Source organism: Echinops telfairi, unplaced genomic scaffold, assembly GCF_000313985.2.
Source record: "Echinops telfairi isolate 266 unplaced genomic scaffold, ASM31398v2 ScPeMD7_7412;HRSCAF=8450, whole genome shotgun sequence".
In the NCBI taxonomy this organism is placed as follows: Eukaryota; Metazoa; Chordata; class Mammalia; order Afrosoricida; family Tenrecidae; genus Echinops; species Echinops telfairi.
Genome location: NW_022111312.1, coordinates 10,834,572 through 10,858,304, shown reverse-complemented (window position 1 = coordinate 10,858,304; position 23,733 = coordinate 10,834,572). Strand labels below are relative to the sequence as shown.

At 42.6% G+C, this 23,733-nt stretch overlaps 1 protein-coding gene across 8 annotated transcripts in view; it reads right to left on the bottom strand.

Moving 5' to 3' along the window:
- The window catches only part of ATXN2 (ataxin 2), a 58,402-nt gene that overhangs the window by 13,574 nt on the left and 21,095 nt on the right, over nucleotides 1-23,733 (bottom strand). For 4 of the 8 annotated variants that reach the window (XM_045296882.1, XM_045296878.1, XM_045296880.1 and 1 more), the window contains 10 exons: nucleotides 22,237-22,446; nucleotides 19,342-19,524; nucleotides 17,308-17,505; nucleotides 16,898-17,005; nucleotides 16,372-16,442; nucleotides 10,177-10,475; nucleotides 9,135-9,198; nucleotides 8,466-8,618; nucleotides 8,065-8,131; nucleotides 59-243 (listed from right to left, as the gene is read on the bottom strand). In XM_045296882.1, the coding sequence (XP_045152817.1) occupies nucleotides 59-243; nucleotides 8,065-8,131; nucleotides 8,466-8,618; nucleotides 9,135-9,198; nucleotides 10,177-10,475; nucleotides 16,372-16,442; nucleotides 16,898-17,005; nucleotides 17,308-17,505; nucleotides 19,342-19,524; nucleotides 22,237-22,446 (1,538 nt within the window). The remainder of the gene's footprint in view (nucleotides 1-58; nucleotides 244-8,064; nucleotides 8,132-8,465; nucleotides 8,619-9,134; nucleotides 9,199-10,176; nucleotides 10,476-16,371; nucleotides 16,443-16,897; nucleotides 17,006-17,307; nucleotides 17,506-19,341; nucleotides 19,525-22,236; nucleotides 22,447-23,733) is intronic. The other 4 variants (XM_045296879.1, XM_030887476.2, XM_045296881.1 and 1 more) reach the window with 2 other exon arrangements.

Here is a 23,733-nt window from a genome sequence, read left to right as displayed (position 1 = left end):
GCTAAGCTGAACCAATATCCCCAGGGAACAGAGCGAGCCAGGAAACCCCAAGCCTTACCTGAGACTGATAATGTGGCACGTGCTGAACAAGAGGTTGATTTGGAAACTGCTGAGGGCTGTAGGCAACGTACTGTGTGGAATAGGCTGGAGGGGTAGCAACAATGGGTGGGCCTGCTGCGGAGGCTGGGTGCATCATGCTGCTCTGGGGGTGCTGGTCCTGCCGCTGCTGGGGCATATTTGGTACTGCAGGAAGAGAGACAACTTAGCACCACCAACTCAGTGCACCACATGGGGATCTACCAGCCCCACATCAGCCTGTCTTATTACACAGGCTACTCCTTGATTCCACAGGCAACAGACTTGGCTGGCACCCTAGAGTGCTCAGTGCTCTTTTTGAGGAGTCCCTGTGGGCTTCCCTTTGAGCACTAACCACAACATGATGATGGGGACTAGAGCCACGTGCACTAAATACACCAAATCATGCTTCTAGTCAGAAAAGAGCTCATCGCCATATATACATTCATACATACATACATGTGTGTTTGTATGTGCGCATGCATGCACGCACATCCCCTTTACTTACCACCTGAATGTAAAGCATTTGTGTAACCCAAGACCTTTCCCCCCTCCATGTCTCTTTACTTCCCCACACTGGTGGTCTCCACACAACTCCCCATATTCCTCAAGTATACAGCAGGTGTATAAATGACACACCGTTTTGCCAAGAGTGACATCTCATTCCTGTTGTGCCACACCAATTTGCCAAGAACTCAGCTGCTATCTCTTCAAGAAGGACTTTCCCAGCGCCCCCTTAAGAGCTAGATGAACTGTGTCCCTTCCCTGCACACGTCTATTATTGCGTGTGCACTGGAGTCTGCAAGCGTCCGAAGGACAGAGCTCACAACATCGATGGTACGAGGCACAGACCAGACAACAGGTTAACACTCATGAATCTGTGGGGACTGACTGGCTACAGAAGGTATTGCCAACATCCCTAGTTCAGTTTTTGTTTTCAATCTTTTAAACTTGAAGTCAAAATTTTAATGACTTGCTGAACTTTTAGTTGGTGTATTGGGTTCACAAGGTCAGTAGTTCAAGCTTACCAGTCACTCAGAGAAAAGATGAGACTCTTGGCTTCTATAAGGATTTGCAGCCTTGTAAATCCCCGGGGGCAGATCTCCTGTCTTACAGGGCCACTATGAGTCAGAACCAGCTCCATGGCAGTGGGTTGAATGCCCTATTTGATTTTTTTTTTAATTTTATTTTGAAAACAGTAGGAACAATAAAGTAAAATATTTTTCCTGAATTCAATTCTGAGTCTACATATTGAAAAAGCAGCTCCTTTTGGTAAAGGAAAAGTTGCCCGAAACTTAGGCAGCATTTTGATCAAATACAAGTCTGTCTAATAAGCCAAGTGACTGAGCTACCCACTCACCACTATCAATGTGACACTTCAACTGCCGCCTTCACAGACGCACAAGTTTACTGTCTCTATAAAAACTTAAAATAATTCTTACTTATGAACATACACTTGAACACAACCTTAGCAAGAAGTGCTCAAATAATACTAAGCAAAATGGCCCTTTCTAATCTTTTGCACCCCACCCCTTTGGCCTTATTAGCAAGCTTTGTAGCTAGCCTTCTAGATCATTCTTCATCCATCATCAGTACAGATAAAAGGGGGGCTTCAAAAAGCTCATGGAACTATGGAATAAAAGGATAGTGGAATTTCCCCACCTACTTTTTGAAGGCCCCTATGTGATACAGAATCATGGTTACGGTAATGGCTTGTGCTGAACCTACCTTAATCATAGTTAAACCTATTAGATAGATTGTAAATTCCCATACTTATTTGGCTTATGCCCCCTTTCCAGGGAAAAACAAACAACTTAGCGCCCCCATCTGGCCATTAAAAATGTTTGTCCTACAGTTCACGATCCAATATAAAGTGTAGGTCCCTTGCTTTTGCAGACCCTGAGATCAGGAGGCAGTGTTGCCCACTCTGGGAAACAATGGTTCAGATGGACCGTATTTTAGTCATTTCTTATGTCAATGGTTCACAATTGGGGGAAATTTTGTCTCCCAGGGGGCCCTGGGCAGTGCCTGGAGACATTATTGTTAATCACTATAGGGGAGGGAGGTCTGGACCAGTACCTGGTGGAAGAAAGTATGATGAAAAATGCTCTTCATCTTGCTTAAGGTAGTGGTTATATGATAAATACTCTTGTCAAAAGTTAAAACGTAAGCTTAAAAGAAATACATTTTACGATAATTATAGAATAGTGAAATTGTTAAAAACAATTTTCAGTCATTTGTATAAGATTAATTTTAATCATTCATTAATTAACAAGATTAATTCCAAATGGGTTTAAATATATAAAAAATTAAGTTTTATGAATTCTGGAAGAAATAAGGGATATGAATTATTTCATCAAAATGAAAAACTTTTGTAGTGTAAAGGCTATCATCGAGCAGGTAAAAAGACAAGCCACAGACCAGGAGAAAATATCTGAAAGACATTTATCTGAGGGTAGATTTTGTTTCTAGGAAATGAACTCTTACGATTATTCCAGATAAATAATCTGATAAAATCTAGGTCAAGAATTTGAATGAACATTGCTTAAAGGAGATATATAAATGGTCAGCAAACTTGTGAAAAAGCACCCACTATCACTAGTCATTGCGAAAATACAAATTAAAACGATAGTGAAGTACCACAGGACGAGATAACCTTGAGGTTAGGAGCCACCAGGCTCTCTCTATAACCCACGAAGCTACACCACACTCACTGCCAGAGTCAATGCTGACTTAAAAGGCTGAAATTAACAAGACAGCAGCATGTGTTGGCTAGAATGTGGGAAAGTTGGAGCCCTCATACTCTACTGTAGGAAACAGAAAATGGTGCAGCCACTTTGGAAAAGTTCTACAGTTCCAACAAAACATTTCTATTTCCAAACATATACTGAAGAAAGGGAAAATATGTATCCACATAAAAACTTGGATACTCATGTTCAGAAGCAGCATTATTCACAACAGCCCAGAAGTGAAACACCCAAATGTTCATCAGATGTATGATACACAACATGGTATATTACAGAGGGATGCTATTCACCAAGTAGAAGGCAAAGCCTACTAGCTCATGCTAGCACCCTTAAGACTGGATGCTAGGCACAAGAAGTCCATCACTAACACGACATCGTTATGTGCTGTCGTGACTAGACAAACAGAGAGAGATAAAGAGTTGCTGAGTGTGCATTGGGTGTGTGGGAAGGAGTGTGAAAATGGTGCACGAATGCTAAGGGGTGTGTGGTTTGGGGGCTGAGGGTGATAAAAATGTTCTAAAAGTAACTGTTGTGATGGCTGCACAGCTCGAAAAATACTAAAACCCACTGAACTGTATGCTTTCAATGAGCAACCTTGATGGTATGTGAAACCAGTTAAGGTGAAAAGCACTGCTGTGAAGGTTCCCTTTCATACTTACATGGGTGTACACCAGGCAAAAACAGATCTGAACATGTCTGTGATCAGAGGATAGCTGCAGATAAGTTCTCAGTCTCACTAGTGTTCCCTCAAAAGAAGGGATAGTTTGTGCCAGATTAAAAAAAAAAAAAATTTTAAGGTCAGAGCTAAAATCAAAACTTTAACAAAACTTGAGTAGATACAGACCCAAATCTTTGAAGCTTTGCAGTAAGTTAATGGAATGCTGCTGCATGTGACAACAGTTTTTAGACTTTGAGAGGTCAGAACAACCTCAAAGATGAGCCAAGCTAGGGAAGGCCATCAGCTTCTATAAATGAAGAAACTAAAAATCAACTGTTTTTAGTGCAAAACATTTTTAGTGTAAGAGATGCAGTCATGATCAAATTCTTGCAATGTTAATTTGAGTTGGAAAGGTCATTGAATTCTTCACTGTTGAAAAAAAATCAGTGATATACAGTGATGATATGGGTGCTATAGTCAAGCGTCATGAAAGAATCATACTCTACATTATTTGCTTATGTCATCATTCCTTCAATCTCAAAGAACAATTTGCATTTTCTTCATTTTGCCATTAAACTACATTGGTCTTATTGAGAGAAGGCTGCTTTTGATGATGCCTACTGTGATGGGTCAAAGTTTGTTTACCACAGCAATGGAAATGCAGAGATGAGGGTCACAGTGGAATAAGATCTACTTCTATCAGACTTTCTATCACAGCCCTAAAGAACAATGATGCCAAGCATCAATCCCCAAAGAATCAGAGTAACACTTAAAAACCTCCAGAAGGGATGGAAGAGGGAACACTCCTGTCCCACTCCTCCTTCCAAACCGGCTGAACCTGCATCTAATCACTGTCATCATGTAAAGGACAGACAAAATGATCAAAACCTGAAGCCATTGTTTCTCAACATTTCCTCCACCTATGACTATACAAGTCTGAAGGTGGCATTTCCATTTCTCTAACCCTTCCCTGAAGAATCTGGTGTTCTTCGACTTCCACATCAAATCAGCAGTCCTGGCACCCTTGAGGGATTCCAATTGTGTTCCTTTTCAATGTTCTTGAGTTTGAAGAACAAAATAAAGTCTGAAGTGGCAAGATGAGGGTTGTAGGGTGGATGGGGTAAGGTTTCTCAACTAAATTCTCCTAAGACAGCCCTTGCTGCCCTGGAAGAATGAGAAGGTCCTGATTCCTTGGCACAACTTTCCTAGTTGCCTTTTAAACAATGCAATTTTTAATTTTCTTAAAATTTCTTTTTAATAACCCCCCGTGATTGTCCTATGTCCTTTGAGAAAATCTATAAAGATGACCCCTTTGGGATGACCCCAAAACTCACCTCACCATAACCTTCTGAACTGACATCCATCTTGAATTAAACTGGCCCACTAATCCCCTCTTTGAAGCCAAAGCTGTAATTTGAACTTTTTTTGGAAGGCCCTAAGAAAAGTATCACAGAGAGAACTTGCCTGCACAGAGACATGCTCCAACATGTTTGGTTTGGTTAACTCATGAATGTATAACTAGAACCCTAGAAGCCATGTTTTTTTACTTAACCTTCACATTTTATGACTGGCTGCTATAACGCAGCCATGGTAGGGGAGCTTACCAAGTGGCATGATAGATCTAGTAACATAAATATCATGTTTTATGCGGTCAAAACAAACCAATTGTAAAACATATTCTTGACTCAGCTAGGGAAATGTGATTATGCACAATCATTGCATGCTAGCCAGGAATGCCCCTACTTCTGAGAGACACACACCAGGTATGAGGGAAAGAAATAGCATGATTCCTGGCATTCTTTTTTTAAATACTTTATCCAAGGAAATACAACTCAGCCAAGCAAATAGGGCAAAATCTTGATAATCGCCGAATCTGAATTACAGGCCAAATCACTTCCTTGTCACTGCCCACCTTGTATGGTCAGCACATGTTCACAGCTGTTGTTTTTCAAAGTGTCCTTTCCGATCGGCTAGATGGGCTCTACCTGAGTCAAGCTACCTGAGTCCCCTCAGGAGAGACATTTCTCTTCAGCCAAAATGACAGGGCTTCCTGCAGTGACTGTGCTACTATAGCTTAGCTTATTGTCACTGTGGTCTCTCACATGCTAGCACTAAAATGTCCCCACAGCACAGCTGTAAATAATCATCAAAGATAGCAAGACCTAGGGGGGTATAGTCGAACCCCTAAATACACAACACTCACTCAAAATGGCAGGATAAGAAACTATTGTTATTTTATTTTGAATTCTTCTTTCTCTTTTCTGGGAGCATGCAGAGAAGGTGCACGGACTGGCAGAAGTAAAAAAACTTTTTTCCCCCTGAACCCTTTCAGGCCCTGAAAATATGCTCAATCCTATCACTGGATCATTTTAGAACAAGGCCGAATGTTCTTCTTCTTCTTTTTTTTTTTTTGCAAACAACCAAGGAGTTTATTAACTAGCTCGAGCTAGGGCCCAAGTCACAGAAGGCCGAATGTTCTAAAGCACGATTGTTCTATACACGATTGCACTTGCAAAAGAGAAGATTAAGAGTTTTCATTAAGACTCACATAATCACAAGTATTTCAACCAACAAAGAAAATTTATTACCCACACTATCATGATCCCAATTCTACATTACAAATCTGCTGTACCGGAGGATGTGCACTGGAACAGATAGGAACTGGAAACATAGGGAATCCAGGACAGATGAACCCCCCAGGACCAGTGCTGAGGGTGGTGATACAGGGAGGGTGGAGGGAAGGTGAGGGAGAAAGGGGGAACAGATAACAAGGATCTACATGTAACCTCCTGCCTGGGGGATGGACAGCGGAGAAGTGGGTGAAGGGAGGCGTCAGGTGGTTGTAAGATATGACAAAATAATAATAAATTTATAAATTATCAAGGGTTCATGGGGGAGGGGGTAGCGGGAGGGAGGAGAAAATGAGGAGGTGATACCAAGGGCTGAAGTAGAAAGCAAATGTTTTGAGAATGATGAGGGCAACAAATGTACAAAAGTGCTTGACACAATGGTGGATGTATGGACTGTGATAAGAGTTGTACATGCCCCCAATAAAATTATTTTTTTTAAAAGCTTATTAAATTAAGAACAGAAAATAATCCTTATGCCCAAAGATTATAAGACATTGAGAAGTGCGCCTTATGAGAGACAGAGAGTTCCACTTTTGCTTAAATGACAGCAATTAATTACTGTCAACTAGCTGGATACTCACTGCCATTGAGTCCATTTGGATTCACAGAGATGGAAGAAGGCAAGGGAGAACTGCTCCTTGGGGTTTCTAAGGCTGTGAAATTTTTTTTTTTTGGGGGGGCTGTGAATTTTTCTCTCTCCCAGTTTTATTGGCACATAATCCACAGCATACAATTTCATTCAATCATGTGAAACTAAATCTTTACTTGAGCAGCCAGCCTCATCTTTGTCTCACAATTAACAACCACCGTATATACTTGAATATAAGTTGACCCGAGTATCAACCGAAGCACCTAATTTTACCATAAAAACTGCATTAAAAATGTGCTGGAAAAACTCTGCTTATACACGAGTATATACGGTAATTGGATGGTAAAGAGGATAGTAAAAGGGCATTTTCAACATTAAAAGATTTCCTGTGTATTTAGCCTATGAAGACTTTTATCCCAGGTGTGCAGAATGTACTAGAATGCCTTGTTTTGAAGATGAAGAGACAGCCCTCTACACTAAGACTTGAATGTTGGTTTGGGGAGACACCTCTGCTTCAACAGAAATACTGGACTGTGTGTTAGTGCAAAATAAAATGGCCAGCAATCTAGTGACCCCCTTTTTTTTTTTTTAAATCATTTTGTTAGGGGCTCATACAACTCTTATCACAATCCATACACACATCAATTGTGTAAAGTGCATTTGTACATTCATTGCCCCCATCATTCTCAAAACATTTCTTCTCCACTTAAGCCCCCGCCACCAGGTCCTCACGTTTACCCTCCCTCCCCGCTCCGCCCTCCCTCATGAGCCCTTGATAGTTTATAAATTGTTATTTTGTCATATCTTGCCCTGTCCGACGCCTCCCCTCACCCACTTTCCTGTTGTTCATCCCCCAGGGAGGAGGTCACATATAGTTCCTTGTAATCGGTTCCCTCCTTCCTACCCACTCTCCCTCTACCCTCCCTGTTTAGTGACCCTTCTTTTTAAAATTGAATACCCAAACCCTCAGGATCTGCCCCCCCCCCCAAGAAAAGGCTGTGGACAGCATACTGTACAAAACCTTCAGTTGTGGTTTTGATTCTGACTTACAGTGACCCCAGAGTGGGGAGTGGAGGTGCCCCCACAGTTGCCAAGGCTACAAATCTTTTTCCCAAGGAGCTGCTGGTGAGTGCCAACCACCACCTTTTGGTGAGCAGCTTGTGTGCTTAGCCACTGTGTCACCAGACTTCTTTAACTGTCATAACTAAGGAGTATTTCTCTTTTATTTCTCTTTATAACTCCACCCTTGAATCCTTCAACAGTGCTGGGAGACGGGAGAGGGTCAACAAGCATGTGTTGGCTGCATGCAAAGTGGCGGAGCCCAAGCAGCATGCCAACTGCAAGCACGTGCAGGGTTATTCTCACCTTTACCTGCTCTATAGGCCTTGGCTTGGTTCACGGGCATGGGCGTCATGGGTATTGGGTACAAAGGCTAGAAGGAATTAAAAAAATTAAAATATGACAGTTAGGCACTTATCACAATAAGAACCCATTTTATCACTCATGAAAAGTTAACTCGGCAGCTTTTCTTATAGTCATTAGAAAAACCAGTGAATACAATGCAAACCCATAGGCAAGAACATCAAGAACAACAGAAAACCTAAATCAATTTTCTCATGTGGCCCAGACAGCCCTCTCAGGTTCAGGTCCTTATACGTTCAATACCCCCTACCACGGCCCCCGCCCTCTTCCAAACAGCACTCAGCCCTGGTCTCAGCAGTTCGAATCTATAAGGTGCCGGGTGGTCCTCACACCCAATGACTCACCTGTACGCCTGGGCTTACTGGGACTGGATACATCATATTTGGTGCAAAACAAACAGGTTGCGTATAGACTGGAGTTGGCTGCTGATGGCCCACCATGGATGGACTCGGTTGTGCTTGAGGCCGAGGTGAAGTTGGGGTTGTGGAAGGCTTTGGCTACAAAAGCAGAAACCGAATCCAACCACTGTAAGGAGATGTTTACTACTACTGCTAAACTACTACTGCAGGTCTGACGGCTTTCCCAACCCCCTTCCTCTTCATTTACTTTTAAATGGTCCCTTTCAATGATAAATGAAAGTAAAACACTTCCAATTCATCAACAATACTATTAAAAATGGTGGTAGTAACTGAAGAAATGGAAGAAAGTGTTCAAAATCATCAAAACGGTAAATAAATATCTTCTTACAAATTCAGAAGAATGCTGACAAAACTGTGTCTAGGAACCTCAGAGGCCAGTCAAAGATTTGCCCAAGATCACATCTAGTTGATATCAAACAAGCATCTTCTCTATGGCTCAAAAATTACCACATAAGGGAAACAAACTTCATCAATAGCTGTTTCAGCATGCAACTACTTTCAAAAGGCAACTATGAAAGACAGACGCTACTACTAATCCCCCGTGATTTCCCCCCTAGAGTCTTAAAATTACTTCAAACAGAGTGACCAACCTACCTGAGAAAAGGACCGAGGATTGAACTCCTTTGCATTGGGGTTCAATGTGGATTTCCTAACTTGCCTAAATGAGAAAGAAACACAGAGGGCAGTGATGTCTGCACAGGACTTAGGTCTCTCTAAAACCCCCCCACACTTGATCCTTCCTTAAAACTGCTAAACCTTAGACAAATAATTCACACCAGAAGAGTATCAATCCTATTAAAAATAATTTTTTAAACACACACACACAATGCACGCATATCTCCTATTCTGATGAAGAAACTGGCCAGAGGAGGGTTTTTGTTCTGTTTTGTTTTTAAGGTTATGATAAACGATTGTTCCTCCTGACCACAGTATGCCTGGACAGAGTAACCACAGAACTATCCTTCCTGCCAGCTCTTTAGTTCTTAGTGGCTGTGAATATGACAAGGTGGGGTTGACATGACCCATCTTGGGGAAAACCAAGTCTCTACTAAAAAGCTTGCCTCAAACTAAGAAGTGGCAGGATTCTCAGCTTATCAGCAAGCCGCGTGCCAAAAGCTCAGCTGGGTTGTTTGGAAATCAGAACCCACAAAAAAATGGTTATTAGGTTCTGAGGCTAGCCCACAAAAATCCACTAACTCGCTAATATGCTGATGTACAGCATTAAGCTTATCTTAACATATCTAACCAGTAATTAAAACAGCATTTCTTATAAAAGCCATTTTGAGTTTCCATAGAGACATCAGACATTTTTCTCTCTCCCGGGCAGTGGCAGTTCTAAGTCTTAGCAGCACAGCAGGGTCCAGGAGGTTACGGTTCCAAAGTTTGAAGAGAATAAGCCTTTCTAATTCCGTTCTGGCACTTTTACCCAGGGTGGTGGGGGTAGGGTGGTGCAAAAACAGGGCCCAAAGAGAAGAGAGTAGTGCAGTGACTCATTTACTTCCCACGCCACTTGCAATGGTCACTTAAAAGGCAGTCCCAAGGGTCCAAACTGCTTCTTAGATTAGAAAGACCTGAACACCTTAAAGGCATGACCGAAGTTCCCGGATGGAGCCTGCTACATCCCAGGTATACTCACTCTGCTGCGTCTTTCTTCTCTTCTTTGTCATCTTTCTCTGGTTTGCACCCAGGACTAGACGTCTGCACCCCCTGGGACGTGACCTCCGGCCCCCTTTTGTATTCAGAGTTGCTAATTATCGAAGGGGACGCGCTGGGGCTGCTGGGCTTGCTGCTTCCACTGGTGCAGGTGCTGCTGTTGCTCTCAAGGAAGGACTCCTTAGTGCTGGGCTCAGTTTTGTCTTTGATGCTATCTCTTGATTTTTCTCCCTCTCTATTTTTGTTTAACAGTAGATCCACAGAATCAGAACTCGGCTGTAACTAAAGGAAATAAGCACACTTTAATAATATTTGTAATAGTCTGTGCCGCCAGGTCGGTTCTGACTCATCGTGACCGTGTATACAACAAAACTAAACACCTCCTGGTCCGGCACTGTCCTCGCATTTGTTCCTATGTTTGCACCCACTGCTGCACCCATTGAGTCACTCCAAATAGCTCTAGTAATTAATTTTCTCTATGAGCACCTTACAACCTAAACAATATTACGTGTAAGCACGGAATGTATTGGACAACTTTCCCCCCTCGTATTTCAAAATGTCTTTGTAAAGCAACAGCTAATATGAAGTCTCCACTAGACAACCATAGGAATGTAAGCATTTGAATATCCTGGCTTCAAGCGATAAATATTTACTGAGTGCCTACCATGTATTAAGGAGGTGGTAGAGTGGGCTACGCATTGGGCTAACCAAAGATGAGAGGTTCAAACCAATCAGCTGCTCTGTGGGAGGAAGATGGGGCAATCTTCTCCCATAAAGACGTACAGCCCTAGAAACCTTAGGGAACAGTTTCACTTTGTCTGGCAGGGTGCTGTGGGTTTTTTCTGAGCACCCAGGTTAGTAACTGTGCCTGCTGGGAATTCCTTCTCCCTTCCTCCTAAAGCTTGCCTTCTGGATGAGCCCAGACCTTTGACAGCAACATGAGGTACATGCTACGACATCCTTGAGACGAGCCTTTGGGGGAAGGTGTTTGGGAAAAGGTTCAGTGCAAACAGAAGAGCATGCTTAAAGCTCCAAAGGAAAGGGAGAAGATGGTCCACCATGAAAGTGACAAGTCGTGGAAACTGAACAACGGTGGTGGACCACGCGGCTGGACCCCCGTGGCTGGGGCACGGGCTCGGTGCAGGAGTCCACAGGATTTGACACACTCACTCAACGAAGGGGAAGATCTGAATAGACACATTGGTCCATTAGGCCACGTGCAAGCCTAGGTGAAGGAGGAAACCACAAAGCCAAAGTCCTATCAGGAAGAGCAGGAGGCAAAGCAAGAGTGTGAGGTAAGAAAATACCTGCTGGCCTTTCTAAGTCTGCAGACCAGAAGAAGTACTGTCACTGGCTAAAGGCAATATAAAGATGCAATACTTGACACAAGAAAAACACCAAGGGCAGTTGATGGAAATGTCAAGAAAGGGAGAAAGAAACATCACAAACAGCAGCAGCATGAGTGGCCATGAGCAAATGGCAGCTACTGCGCCGAGTGGTGCAGTACACCCAGGAGAAGAAACCCTCACAGGAGAAGGGACCCCACCCCAAAGGTTAGAGGGACAAGATGCCTCTTGCACCAAGGCAGGGCAGGCCAACACCAATGGCTTCAGCACAGAGATCTTGGTATCAGGGGCCATGCATCGGCAACACTGCTAGAGGGTTGTCAAGTGCATAAAGGTATAAGCTGACAGGAGCATTTAATTGTATAGTTTCTTACTGTGTACACTTCCCGGGGCTCACAACATCTCTACTAGAATCGATGCACATGTACTACAGACTTGTGTGCCACAGACACCTGGTGTACTACAGAAGACTTCTAGAATACTTACTAAAAGATTCCGAAAATGAAGGCAAAAAAATCACATTACTCGTGACAGACACATGAGTACCTACTAGGGGTGCACACAGTTCTAACTGGTTTACAGATGCAGGTGCTCAGTTGTCCCGTCAACCCTGTAAGATGTAGACACTGTGGTCGACACCATTTTCGCAAAAGGGACACCGAGGCACAAGCTATGTGGTTAAGCCCTCAGCTACATCTCCCTCTCTGTTGTCTTACTAGACTGAAGGGAAGCCTTAAGATTATTTGGTGACACTGAAAACAAGAAACATACAAATACCTAGCAGCCCTGGGACTGCCTACATCTTGGCAGTAGGAATTACCAATACCGAGTGCAAACTCTGCCAGACCCTGTATCAACAGCCCACAGGTACTCAGAGAACATTCTGAAGGAGGTTCTGCAATGATCTCATTTTGAGGTCGGGGAAGTCAGTAACACGTCCCAAGGTCAGACATCTGAGTCAGTGTGCAGGCCAAGTTCAAACAACTCTATTTACCTCCCATACCCTCATCATAGACAGGCCAGCAGGTCAAACTGCAGGCAGTTCTTGGACGAAAACTACAGTGCCTGTGCATAGCAGGATTAGAGCTTACAGAGAGTCTCAAGGGAAGAGAGAGAGAAAAACAGAATCTTTTAACAACAGGAAACTTGTATCCCCACCTCAGTGAGAGACTAGAGTTTTTGTAAGTACATGGTACCTGGCACCTTATGTATGTCATAAAGATGGATCTGGAATGGTCGTGCACACATAGCATTGGCTAGCTCAGACAGATGCACACAGATGATCTGGCCTGGCATCTACTGGCCATGTGACCCTGGGAAGGTATTTCATTCTTTCACATTAGTTTCCTAAGAGACACAACTGGGGATAATCACAGAATATGCTTGAAAATGCTACTGGAGCAATGAAGGGTTCAATATGTAAGTATTTAGAACAGTATCCAGTACACAGCAAAGAAAACTGTAAAGCTGGCACCATTCCTCTACCTGAGGCGCTCATCTTCAACCACGCTCCCTTCTCCCCCCACACACCCCTTAGTGACACATTTGATTCCTTAGACCTTAGTAATGAGTAGAAGTCCTAAAGAGAGAGCCTTTTAAACATTAAGGAAGGTTTGCAAAGCACTGTAAACCAATCACAATAACCAAAATGCCTCCTATTAACCGGAAAAGCCTTTAAAACTGACGGGCTCTAATAAAGATGGGCAGCCAGACCAGCACTTTCTTTCAGGAGTGGGTCATCCCCTTCAAGCTGCTGGAGATCAGCAAGCTCATCAGGAAGTGCAGCTTCAGACAGGTGTCCCATGGCCGCTGGCATGGCAAAGTGGCCATCCAGCAGATAAGACACTGAGCAGGCTTGAGGACTGGCATGAAATCGGTGGAGAAATAAAAACCGAGAAAGAAACTCTCAAATAAACAGGAATTGATTTTCAAGAAGGGTGCAAAGGCAATCCGATAGGAAAGAACAGTCTTTCCCACAAAAGGGGAAACCAGACATTCACATGAAGAAACAGAACCCCTGACATCTCACACCACATGAAAAATTAATTCAAAATAGAGTTCATTTAACCTTGTTCGTAGCTCTTGTAAGAAAACAGTTAATTTTCAAAATCATGAACCTCAGGTAATGGCTTCTTACTTGACACCAAACACCCAGGAATCAACAGAAAAAGTGGCCTTAAAAAAAAAAAAGTGCTTCCCAGGACACCATCAAGAGTGTGAAAAGACAACCACAAAACAGGAGGGGAAAAAATACCCAAATGTCATCGATCTAATATAAGGGATTGGTATGGTATCAGTATTACAAACCTGTACTTTAGAAACAGAGACAAATCACATGTTAGTGTATGTGCTGCCAAAGCAAACACGAGACAAATCAAATTTTAAATGGGCAAAGGATTTACATTATACATGTCTCTTAAGAAGATACAAAAATACCAGTAAGCACATTGAAAAGATGCTCAGCATCATCAGCCACCACGGACATGCAAAGCCAAGCCACAGTGAGATGCCATTTCACCTCCACTGACAAGCATGCCAATACTCACTCAGAAAGTCAGGTAATTACAAGTGTTTGCAAAGATGTGGAGAAATAAGAGCTGCCACACGCTGATGGGGAGAGTGGCGGTGCTGCAAAAGTCTAGACAGGGTGTTATTATGTGACCCAGAAAGTCTACTCCTAACTGTGTACCCAAGAGAAGTAAAAGCATGTATCCCCACACAAAAATCTGGATACAAATAACCACAGCAGCATGATTCAAAATAGCTGAAAAGTATCAAGCCCCTAAATGTGCAACAATTCACAAACAGATAAATAAAATGTGGCATAACCCATACAGTGGAAAAGTATTTGGCAATAAAATGAAGTACTAATAGACACTGACAAGGATGAACCTTGAAAACACCATGTTAAGTCACAAAAGCCAGTCATAAAAGAGCACATATTGTGTGACTCTATTGATAAGAAATGTCCAGAAAAAGGACACCACAGATACAGAAAGTCGACTAGTAGTTGGCCGGGCTAGGAATTGTTCGGGAGAAGGGAGATGGGAGGAGAAATAATGAACCACGGTCAAAGGGTACAGGGTTTCTTTCTAGGGCCATGAAAATACTCTGAAATTAATGGTGATGGCGGCACAATTCGGTGAGCATACTAAAAACCAATAAAGTATATTTTTTAAAACTTACCAAAGGAGAACTGATCACAATGATCTACATATAACCCCTTCCCAGGGGGGGTGGACAACAGAAAAGTGGGTGAAGGGAGACGTCTGTCAGTGTAAGACATGAAAAAATAATAATTTATAAATTATCAAGGGTTCATGAGGGAGGATGGGAAAGAGAAAAATAAATGAGATGATATCAAGAGCTCAAGTAGAAAGAAATTGTTTTGAAAATGATGATGGCAACATATATACAAATGTGTTTGACACAATGGATATATGTATGGGTGGTGGTAAGAGCTGTATGAGTCCCAATAAGATTAAAAAAAAAAAAAAACTTTCCATGATGATAATAAATCCAGTACAAGTATACTCTCAGAGAGGAATGAATATGAAAACAAAACAAAACAACAAAAAACCCTAAAAAATGCTGAGGGGGGAATAAGAACTAGAGACAAGAATACCTACAGCATGACACATAAAAATCAAGATTCTGTATAAAACCATCTACATGGGGGAACCGATTACATGGAACTGTGTGTGACCTCCTCCCTGGGGGACAGACAACCAAAAAGTGGATGAAGGGAGACGTCGGACAGGGCAAGATATGTCAAAATACCCATTTATAAACTATCGAGGGCTCATGAGGGAGGGGGGAGCGGGGAGGGAGGGGAAAAATGAGGACCTAATGTCGGGGGTTTAAATGGAGAGAAAATGTTTTGAGAAACGATGTACAAATGCGCTTTACACAATTGATGTGTGTATGGATTGGGATAATTGTTGTATGAGCCCCTAATATAAAATGTTAAAAAAGAAAAAATAAATAAATCATACCTATCGATAAAAAAAAATAAATAAAATAAAAATAAAAGGCTTTAAAAAAAAACCATCTACATGCATGGGAGAGAAGAGAGAAATAGGTAAAAAAGGATGCTGCTGTTGGAATGCTTGATTTGATAAACTGGTTAAGTTAATAACATTCATTATTCTTTGTATTGTTTGTGTGTTGAATATTGCTTCAAAATGTTAATGCACAACCATTTTGAGTGTTGAGGCTGAAGAGAAAAGTAGACTCGAGTATGGAAATATGTGAATTTTGAATGTTGCCATTGAGAATGAAGGCAGAAAGCTAGAAGACAGACTGGGAACGGGTGGCCTTTGCTTTTGGATTCATTCATCTTTGCTGTTAGGTTGCAAGCGGATATTTGGAGTTGGTCTCAAAACCGAGCCTGCTATCACCAGTATCTTAAGAGTAAACAACTCACGAAAGAATGAAAAAACTTCAAGGATAGAGAAATGAGATTATAGAGGTTTCCATCATAATCAGTACCTTCGAGCTTCCAGAGCAAGCCCCTGACGATCTCAAACACCAGGTCCAAGCTACCTCCCACCTGCCAACCAGGGGGAGATACCTTGGTCCTGGCTCCACTAGAATCCAGCTTCATGCGACCCAGAGAATCAGGTGAATGTTCAATGACCACTTATGGGTCTGACAGGAAGCTTTTCAATGTCAAGATTATCGTCTCCTGCACTTGATACCTGTTACCATTCTAATGGTTCCATGTTTCTGAGTGAATATTCAACACTCTTTGAAAAATAGATAATATAAAAATCCTTAGTAGAGCTTAATCTCTTTATAGTCTAATCCATTAGTCCAATTATGACACTTACCCTAAAATCGTTCTTAAATTTCTTTAAATCATCGATCTGTTTTCTGTGTTCAGAAACAATTGGTGAAATACCTGTAAAATTAAGAACTGTCAGATACACACTCCTAATCTTTATTTAGAGATAATTTTTGAATTGGAGAATGTTTTGTTGCATATATTTTTATCACAATTTAAAAAACAATAATTACTCTAACAATGAGTACAAGGAAAAAGGACGTGTTCTAAAACTGATTGTGGTAATGATTGTACAACTCTTCCTGATGAATGAACTATTGAATTGTATATGTGGATGAAGTGCCAATAATCTGTTTTTTAAAAAAATAAAAACTTTAAAGATGTTTTTAGTATAGAATGCTACCTATGAAAATAGGTATATTGAAAAGTGACGAAACTGTCAACATAGTAACTACAGATTTGGGCATTTGTCAAGCTATGCATTTGAGTATGCACAGAACTTGAAAAAGTACTGACCAAACACTCCATCCAGGTATTTGAAATTAAGCCTACTGAGTTTCAAAATTTCTAACCTTTATTTTCAGCTTTTGAAAAACTAGCTGCTGCCTCACTGGGCTTGCTAATTTCTTTATTCCCTGCAGGAGAGTTCTGCCTCTGGTCTTGGAGCCTGGAATCTTTAGCTATAAGATAAGAAAAAAATTAAATTCAAAGTCAGATAAAGGAGATGTAAAAATGGAACAATACATACAACAATTTTGGTTTCCTATCTTTCTAGAAATGAACCCATCTATTTAATAAGAGTCTATTCTTCTTTGCAGGCATATGAAACACGGTAGTTGAGCTGCTTAAACTCCTTTCACTTATGCAAAAAGTGAACACGTGCTCTGAAATAAGACAACACAGCACTTCCCAGACCTAAGCCCTTAGCACCAGCCCCTACCCCACCTACAATGAGAGAAGGAAGCCTCCCTCCTGTACGCACCCTCAGTAGACGGGGTGACCGCTCTGTTGGATGCTGGGCTGGCAGGTGCAGGCGAGGCAGCGGGCACAGGCATGGCAACAGCTTCTGTCGGAATGGTACCAGCTTGGGGAGAAGCAAGGACTGGCCCACTGGGAGTATTTCCAATACTGCTCTGTCTAGGAGACCTGGGTCTGTGAGTTTTAGGGGATAACCGTGGAACTAGAACAGAGGGGAAAGTTAACCATTAAAGTCTCTGCTCAAACATCCTTTCCTGAAAGCAGAGTGAGATTCTCAAAATCCCAGCTGAGCAGTGCTCTCTGGACCCTTCTCAGTGACTCTTGACCCCACCAACCTGCCTGCCTCCCCAGAGTCTTAGGAACAGTAGTAAGAGCTGTCACTAGCACACATATCTGATGAACAGCAATTACTAATACCTGAGTACAACTGGGAATTCCTCCTCAACTCTAAGGGTTTAATTTTGAAAGACAAGACCAGTCTGACAAGGAAAAGGCAGTATTATAAAAGACACTGAAAAGGGGTGGCTTAGGCATGATGACGGCTACTTGTTAAGATAAAATTAACAACACTCTCAAGTGCAGAGAGGAAGGGAGACCTGGTTAGCAGGTACATATCTTCTGCTCCAAGTAAGAAGCTAAACCATCTTTCAACAGCGCATTTGTTGCTGTTGAGTTGGTTGTGACAAAACTAACCTCAAATGCTCACGCTCGCTCGCTCGCGCTCTCTCTCTCTCTCTCTCTCTGTCGGCATCAAGATCCAGGGCTTGGCAACGAAGGGAAGCAGGGTCTCAGTTTTGCCAGAAGGGAAAGATGAGCCAAACCAAGGTTCATTCATACTCTCAAGTGATTTCTCTGCCTAGTCGGCTAGGTCTGGCGCCATGCTGACCACCAGTCTGCCCACTGCTACAGGCCAGGCCGGTGTTGAGTCCACCTCGGTCAAGGGCTTCCTCTCTAGTGGTAGTATCTGTGGCAGTCTAACAACTATGTCACAGCCTTCTTATTCCACTATAAATGCATGTCCAGAGCTTGGAACCAATGGTTAAGAGAAAATGCTTCAGTTAAGCAGGTCTTTTATTTTGAAGTCATCAGGGGAAGCTACTCTTCAACAGGCACCATTTTCCCAGTTAGTTCAGAGGTCTATCCTGTGACGCAGTGCTGGGTGGGCCAAGAACAACTCTGTTCTCCTCTCTGGCTCTATAATCATGTCATTACTCTCAAAATCCAGTTCCAGATCATCTGAGTACTGTCAAGTGATAAAAAGTACAGCTCAGGAAATAAAGGTTTTAAAATGTGATTTGGTTGTTAACATAATTGAAGACCAGGAAGAAAATGGCATGGGCAAAAGAAATTGCAGTATAATTATGCGTGACATGATGTTGAGGAACCACACTTATTAACAGAAACCAGACACACAGCAGAGCTAGATTGTGTTTCTTTGCTTCCGTTTAAAGGTCTTTTTGTTTCACTTCACGGCACTGTGGGCTGTTTTAGATAGATCAGCCCTAAAACAAGCAATCCCGCCCTGCCTCTGGATTTCTGGGCCCAAGGGCGCTAAGCCTAGAAGACCAGGAATGTCTAGTAGCCAATGCCTTAGCCTGACTGGACACTCTTGTCCACGGATATTTTTCAGCTGCTGTTACTATATTCCTTAGACAAATTGTAGATAACTTTGCCTTCTGCTTTGGGTGTGATGCAGAAGTAGGAAAAGGTGACACCAACAGGTACTACAGAAACCCACTGCACTATAAGCATATATATTCATATTTACAACCACACAGAAATCTGGCCAGAATCCTACACAGCAGACCCAGGCAGGAATTCTTTTGCTGACTGGGAACATGGAAATTCCCAGTGACAACATAATTTGTTCTACAACATGGTAAATGAGCAATGGAGTAAGCTCTCCAAGTCCTGGCTATCCCACCATTTGAACTGACTGGCCAACAGCACCTCAGACACCCTTCCTCTACCAGAGCTTGAGCTTAGACCTTGGACAAATGGGCCCCAGTCATTCTGCCCCAAGCCAAGTGTTACCTACCCCCACTGACCACTGCTGACCAGGTGCCCCCTGCGGGGCTGGTCCTCGCCACTGGAGGAGTAGCTGCTTCACTGGGCACGTTGTGGGGTACAAATTCTAGGCCACTGGAAATCGAACCCCTCCCAGCAGAAACTCTGTGATTTCGAGGGTGTCGCTGAGCCTTTGGGGACATCCTTGGAGGCCCTAAAAGAGGAAAGAGGAACAGTGAACATGATATAAATGCAACAATATCCATCAGTAGGGAATTTCTAAAGCACACACGTGTGCACACACAAACACACTCTCTCTCTCCCTCTCAACAACAGTAGTTTAGCAACTCTTGGATTAAAGAAAACAAAACAAAAAAATCCATACATCTTTTTGCCCGTACTATTGTGTGGAATGTCACCACGTTATAATCAATTTTTATTTCCCTTCATTTTTAAATAAAGAGAAGAATGAAGTTGGTGGCAAGAAATCAAGTAATCCAAAGCCATATCCCTAAAAGATTCTAAGGATTTGTTTATATTATTTGTACACATAAAAATAAATATAGTACAATGTAAGAGCTATGATGATATGATGGGACTCATTTTTGACTTTTAGCTTTCTTCTCCAAATTTCCCACATTCAAAATTAAAAGGGAAAAAAATGATATTTGATAAAGACTGTCAATCCTGACAAATGTTTTTACTACTGAAACACCTATGCAAATACTCTTCTTAAATTCTTCAAAATTTTCAGACTATCTACTCCTGCTGACACGACGATCCACTTTATGAGCCATGGCTTAGAGCAGCTCTCACCTGTAGGCAGTGCAGGGAGTGTTTGACTTGTGAGGCCAGATAGTAGAGATCTGAGGTGGATACAGGCACTGTATTAATTGCCTGAATTCTACAGCCTTCATTTTGTCATCCTGACAGTGAATTCTTTCTGAAGGAGTCCACAGTGCATTGGAACACAGATGGAAACAGGCCTGAATGGCTCTTGTCCCAGAAACTTGGCAGCAGCACTGGCTCTCAGCACCCAGAGAAAGCAAGTTCTCCTGTGACAGCCAGGGCTGCTCTCCTGCCCGCCGCTGACTTCAGGCTAGACTGATCATGTGTGGGGGTGGATTCACTCATGGGCATGATTTCAAAAAAGATGCTAATCACATACGGTACATACTAATCTTCAACTGGAGAAGGGTGTCATAGCCAAGACAGACAAGAATTGGGCACCTACAGTTAAATATTGGCAGGTCTCAGAGATCCTTCAGGTTCCACTCCAGACCACCACAATAAGGTGAATGACTATCATCTTAAAAGGTGATGACCTAGGATTTTTTGGTTCCCCGGACCTAGACAGATTATGTCTACATTATACTGTGGTCTAATCTAGTAAGGCTGCAACGGCATTAAAAAGTGGTCTGGGCCAGCGAGAATGACCAAAATGGGGTACAGAGACATGCAGAGCACATACACTGTTGGAGAAATGGTGGCAAGATACTAGCTCCGTGAAGGGTAGCCAGAGACCAGAGCACCACAACAAGGGGTCTGTCTGTTTTGTCCTACCCAATCCAATGGAAAGGGGCCAAGAATGTCTGATGGTACAACTCCATGAAATCATATATAACTTCAGCAAACACATTTTTCATTAATATAAATGTTGATAAACACAAAATACAGTCTCCTGAATTAAAACACTGCATTTACTAATAGTTTTGCTTCTGAAGGTGACAATTCAAAAAGGATACCTTTTAATTCAAATCAGTGAAAAAGGAAAAACAGAACACACCATCTCTGAATAACGGAGGTTTACGTCTTTGAGTAAATGCCTGTGTGCACAAGCAGCCCTTTCACGCCCATATCACACACACACTCCGTCCGATTCAAGTAAGAGCCGAGATTTAGCAAGCATACCCGCATGCAGGAAACATCACACATTCATGATTGCTGGCACTTCTGAGAAGGATAGGTGCCAGCTTGAGCCTGAAGGAGACCTGTTGCTTCAGGCTAGACACCTCTGCCCAGGTCACCCTACCCCACCTCATCCCCTCCCCAAGTTATGAGCAGATCACATGGTTTTCTCCAGGGAAGCGGTGTGTGCCAGAAAATTTTACTATCCCAATAGAAGCTGTATGGACTGAAATTTTAACGTGTTATCAGATCAAAATTTCAACATTAATATTCCGAACTAGCATCAAAAAAAGCATTACCCCCCCCCCAAAAAAAAAGCATTACCATACAGAAAACAGGCTTTTAAATTAGAATGTGCCCTCTTCACACCAACTCCGTGTATTTTAATAGCAGGAATGGTGAGCTAATATACAGAATCAGAATAATAGGATTTTATTCTTATTTTTGGCAAGGGCAAGGAAAAAAAAACACCCGGATACAAGTTCATATAGAGCACTTATTGATACCTTATCTTAGATCCAGGGCTCTCCCAGATGGCAGTAGCCTTTCACTATAGAACACTGACAGCTAACATCCTCAGTCCTCAAGCCATTACAGTGGACTGGACAGCGATCTGAGGTGGAGGCTGCAGCCCCCACTCCCACTTGTGCTTCGGCAAAGGAGCTGTCCAGTGCCAAGCTCTTGCGGGAGTCTGAGGCTGCGGAGAGGCAGCCCCTCCATGGCCAGGGGCTCACCAAGCGGGAAACGGCCCTGTGGCGCAGCCTTCCCAGGAAATGTCCAGGAACATGACCACCAGGCAGAAGCCCACCCTCCTCCCAACTCAAGAAGAACATCATCGCTTCACTCAGCACTGATGACCCCTCTCTTCTATCAACAAATGGTGAACAGACATAGCTTTAATCAAAACACAGATGTCATATAGGCTATTAAATAATGAAGAGGAAACTTTTGTAATTATAAACTCACATCGGAGCTAAACAAAGACAAACAGAAACATGAACAAATTGTGGAATTGTACCTTCTGAAGACATGCGTTTAGGCACAGTAGAGACAGGAGCTGGAGAACCATGAGCAGAGGGGTGAGACGGGGGTCTGGATGGCCGCGAGGGGGGCCTGGAGGGCGGCCGTGTAGGGGTGGCTGCCCGAGGTGGAAGAGAGTTGGGACCTGACTGGTAGCGAGAAGGTGGGCGAGAGGAAGGAGATGGGCAAGGCGATGGCCAGGGAACACCTGACAGAACAAATGATATGAAGGAAAGTATAAAAACTAAAGAAAAAAATGAGGGAAAAAAGTAAACAGAAAAAAAAGTAAAATGACAAAAATGATTTCTTGTACATTTTAACCCTTTGAGGACAGTCATTTGATTTGTGCTACGTTTTAGCATAACTTAACTGACATAAATTCACATTTTACGTTAACCTCCTTAAAGTTAAGTCTGTTGAAATGAACACACGTTCCCAAAGGGTTAATGAGGATCTACAAACACTAGTGGAGGCGGCAGTTCAGACTCTGCCTGTTCTCCTGGGGCTGGAGCTGTCTCTCAGGAGTCTCTCATGTCATGCACGTGGGGACTTCCCACAATAAACCACAAGGACCTGGCTTTATCTGCTCTGCTACAGTAGCTTTAACTTTTGGAATATAGTAAGCAGTCATGACGATTGTGTCCAATTACAAACACCATGGTCTGTGCTTTTCATCTTGTTTCCAGACTTCCCACTAGGCAAGCCCTACCGTAGGAGAAGCAGAAGCACAGGAGTGACAGCGGCTACCACTCACTGTCTTTTCAGAAACACTGTCTTATTAAACTGGAAAAGCAAAGGGCACCCTTGGCATAATCTATTTTGTTACAGGCTTACTTAAGAGACTGCTTAAGAAACAATGTGATTACAGAGCAGTCACCCCACATTGGGGACAGGGCGGAAGAGCTAACAGTGACAGCACCTACCCCACTTACCTGGGTCTGGGGGTGAGTCTAGGGCTCCTCTCCACAAGTCCACACAATGGAGTATCATCCACTTCCTAGACCCCTTCTTAAATTTTTGATTTTGTATTTACTTTGAAAAGTTGGTTTTTGAACAACTAAAACTCTTTATTTTGTGAGCAAAGAATTCTCATCCCCAAATACTATGTCTAGAAAATACTCATGTAATGGGTGGTGTTTGGAGAGGAATTCTGGAGAAAAGGCTTCATGAAACTGTAAACTCAGTGTTCTCTATTTGTTTCCAGCTTTTCAAATTGAAGTAGTTAAAACAGAATGTCCACTCTCATCTGGATGTGGGTGAACATGCTCTGATAGCTGTTAGTGATCACCACATTGTCCCACTACCCACAGGCCTGAGGTCCCAAATCCCTGGGCTCGAATTGTAAAATCCTGTGAGCTACAGTCAACCTAGAGTTTATGACTTATCTACTAGTGACAGATGTGTCTTTTAAGTAAGTGGCTAAGTTGAACAGCCACCCTTAGACTAAGTTATTTTTGTTGAGCTTATTTCTCTCTTCTTCACACAACCCTTGATC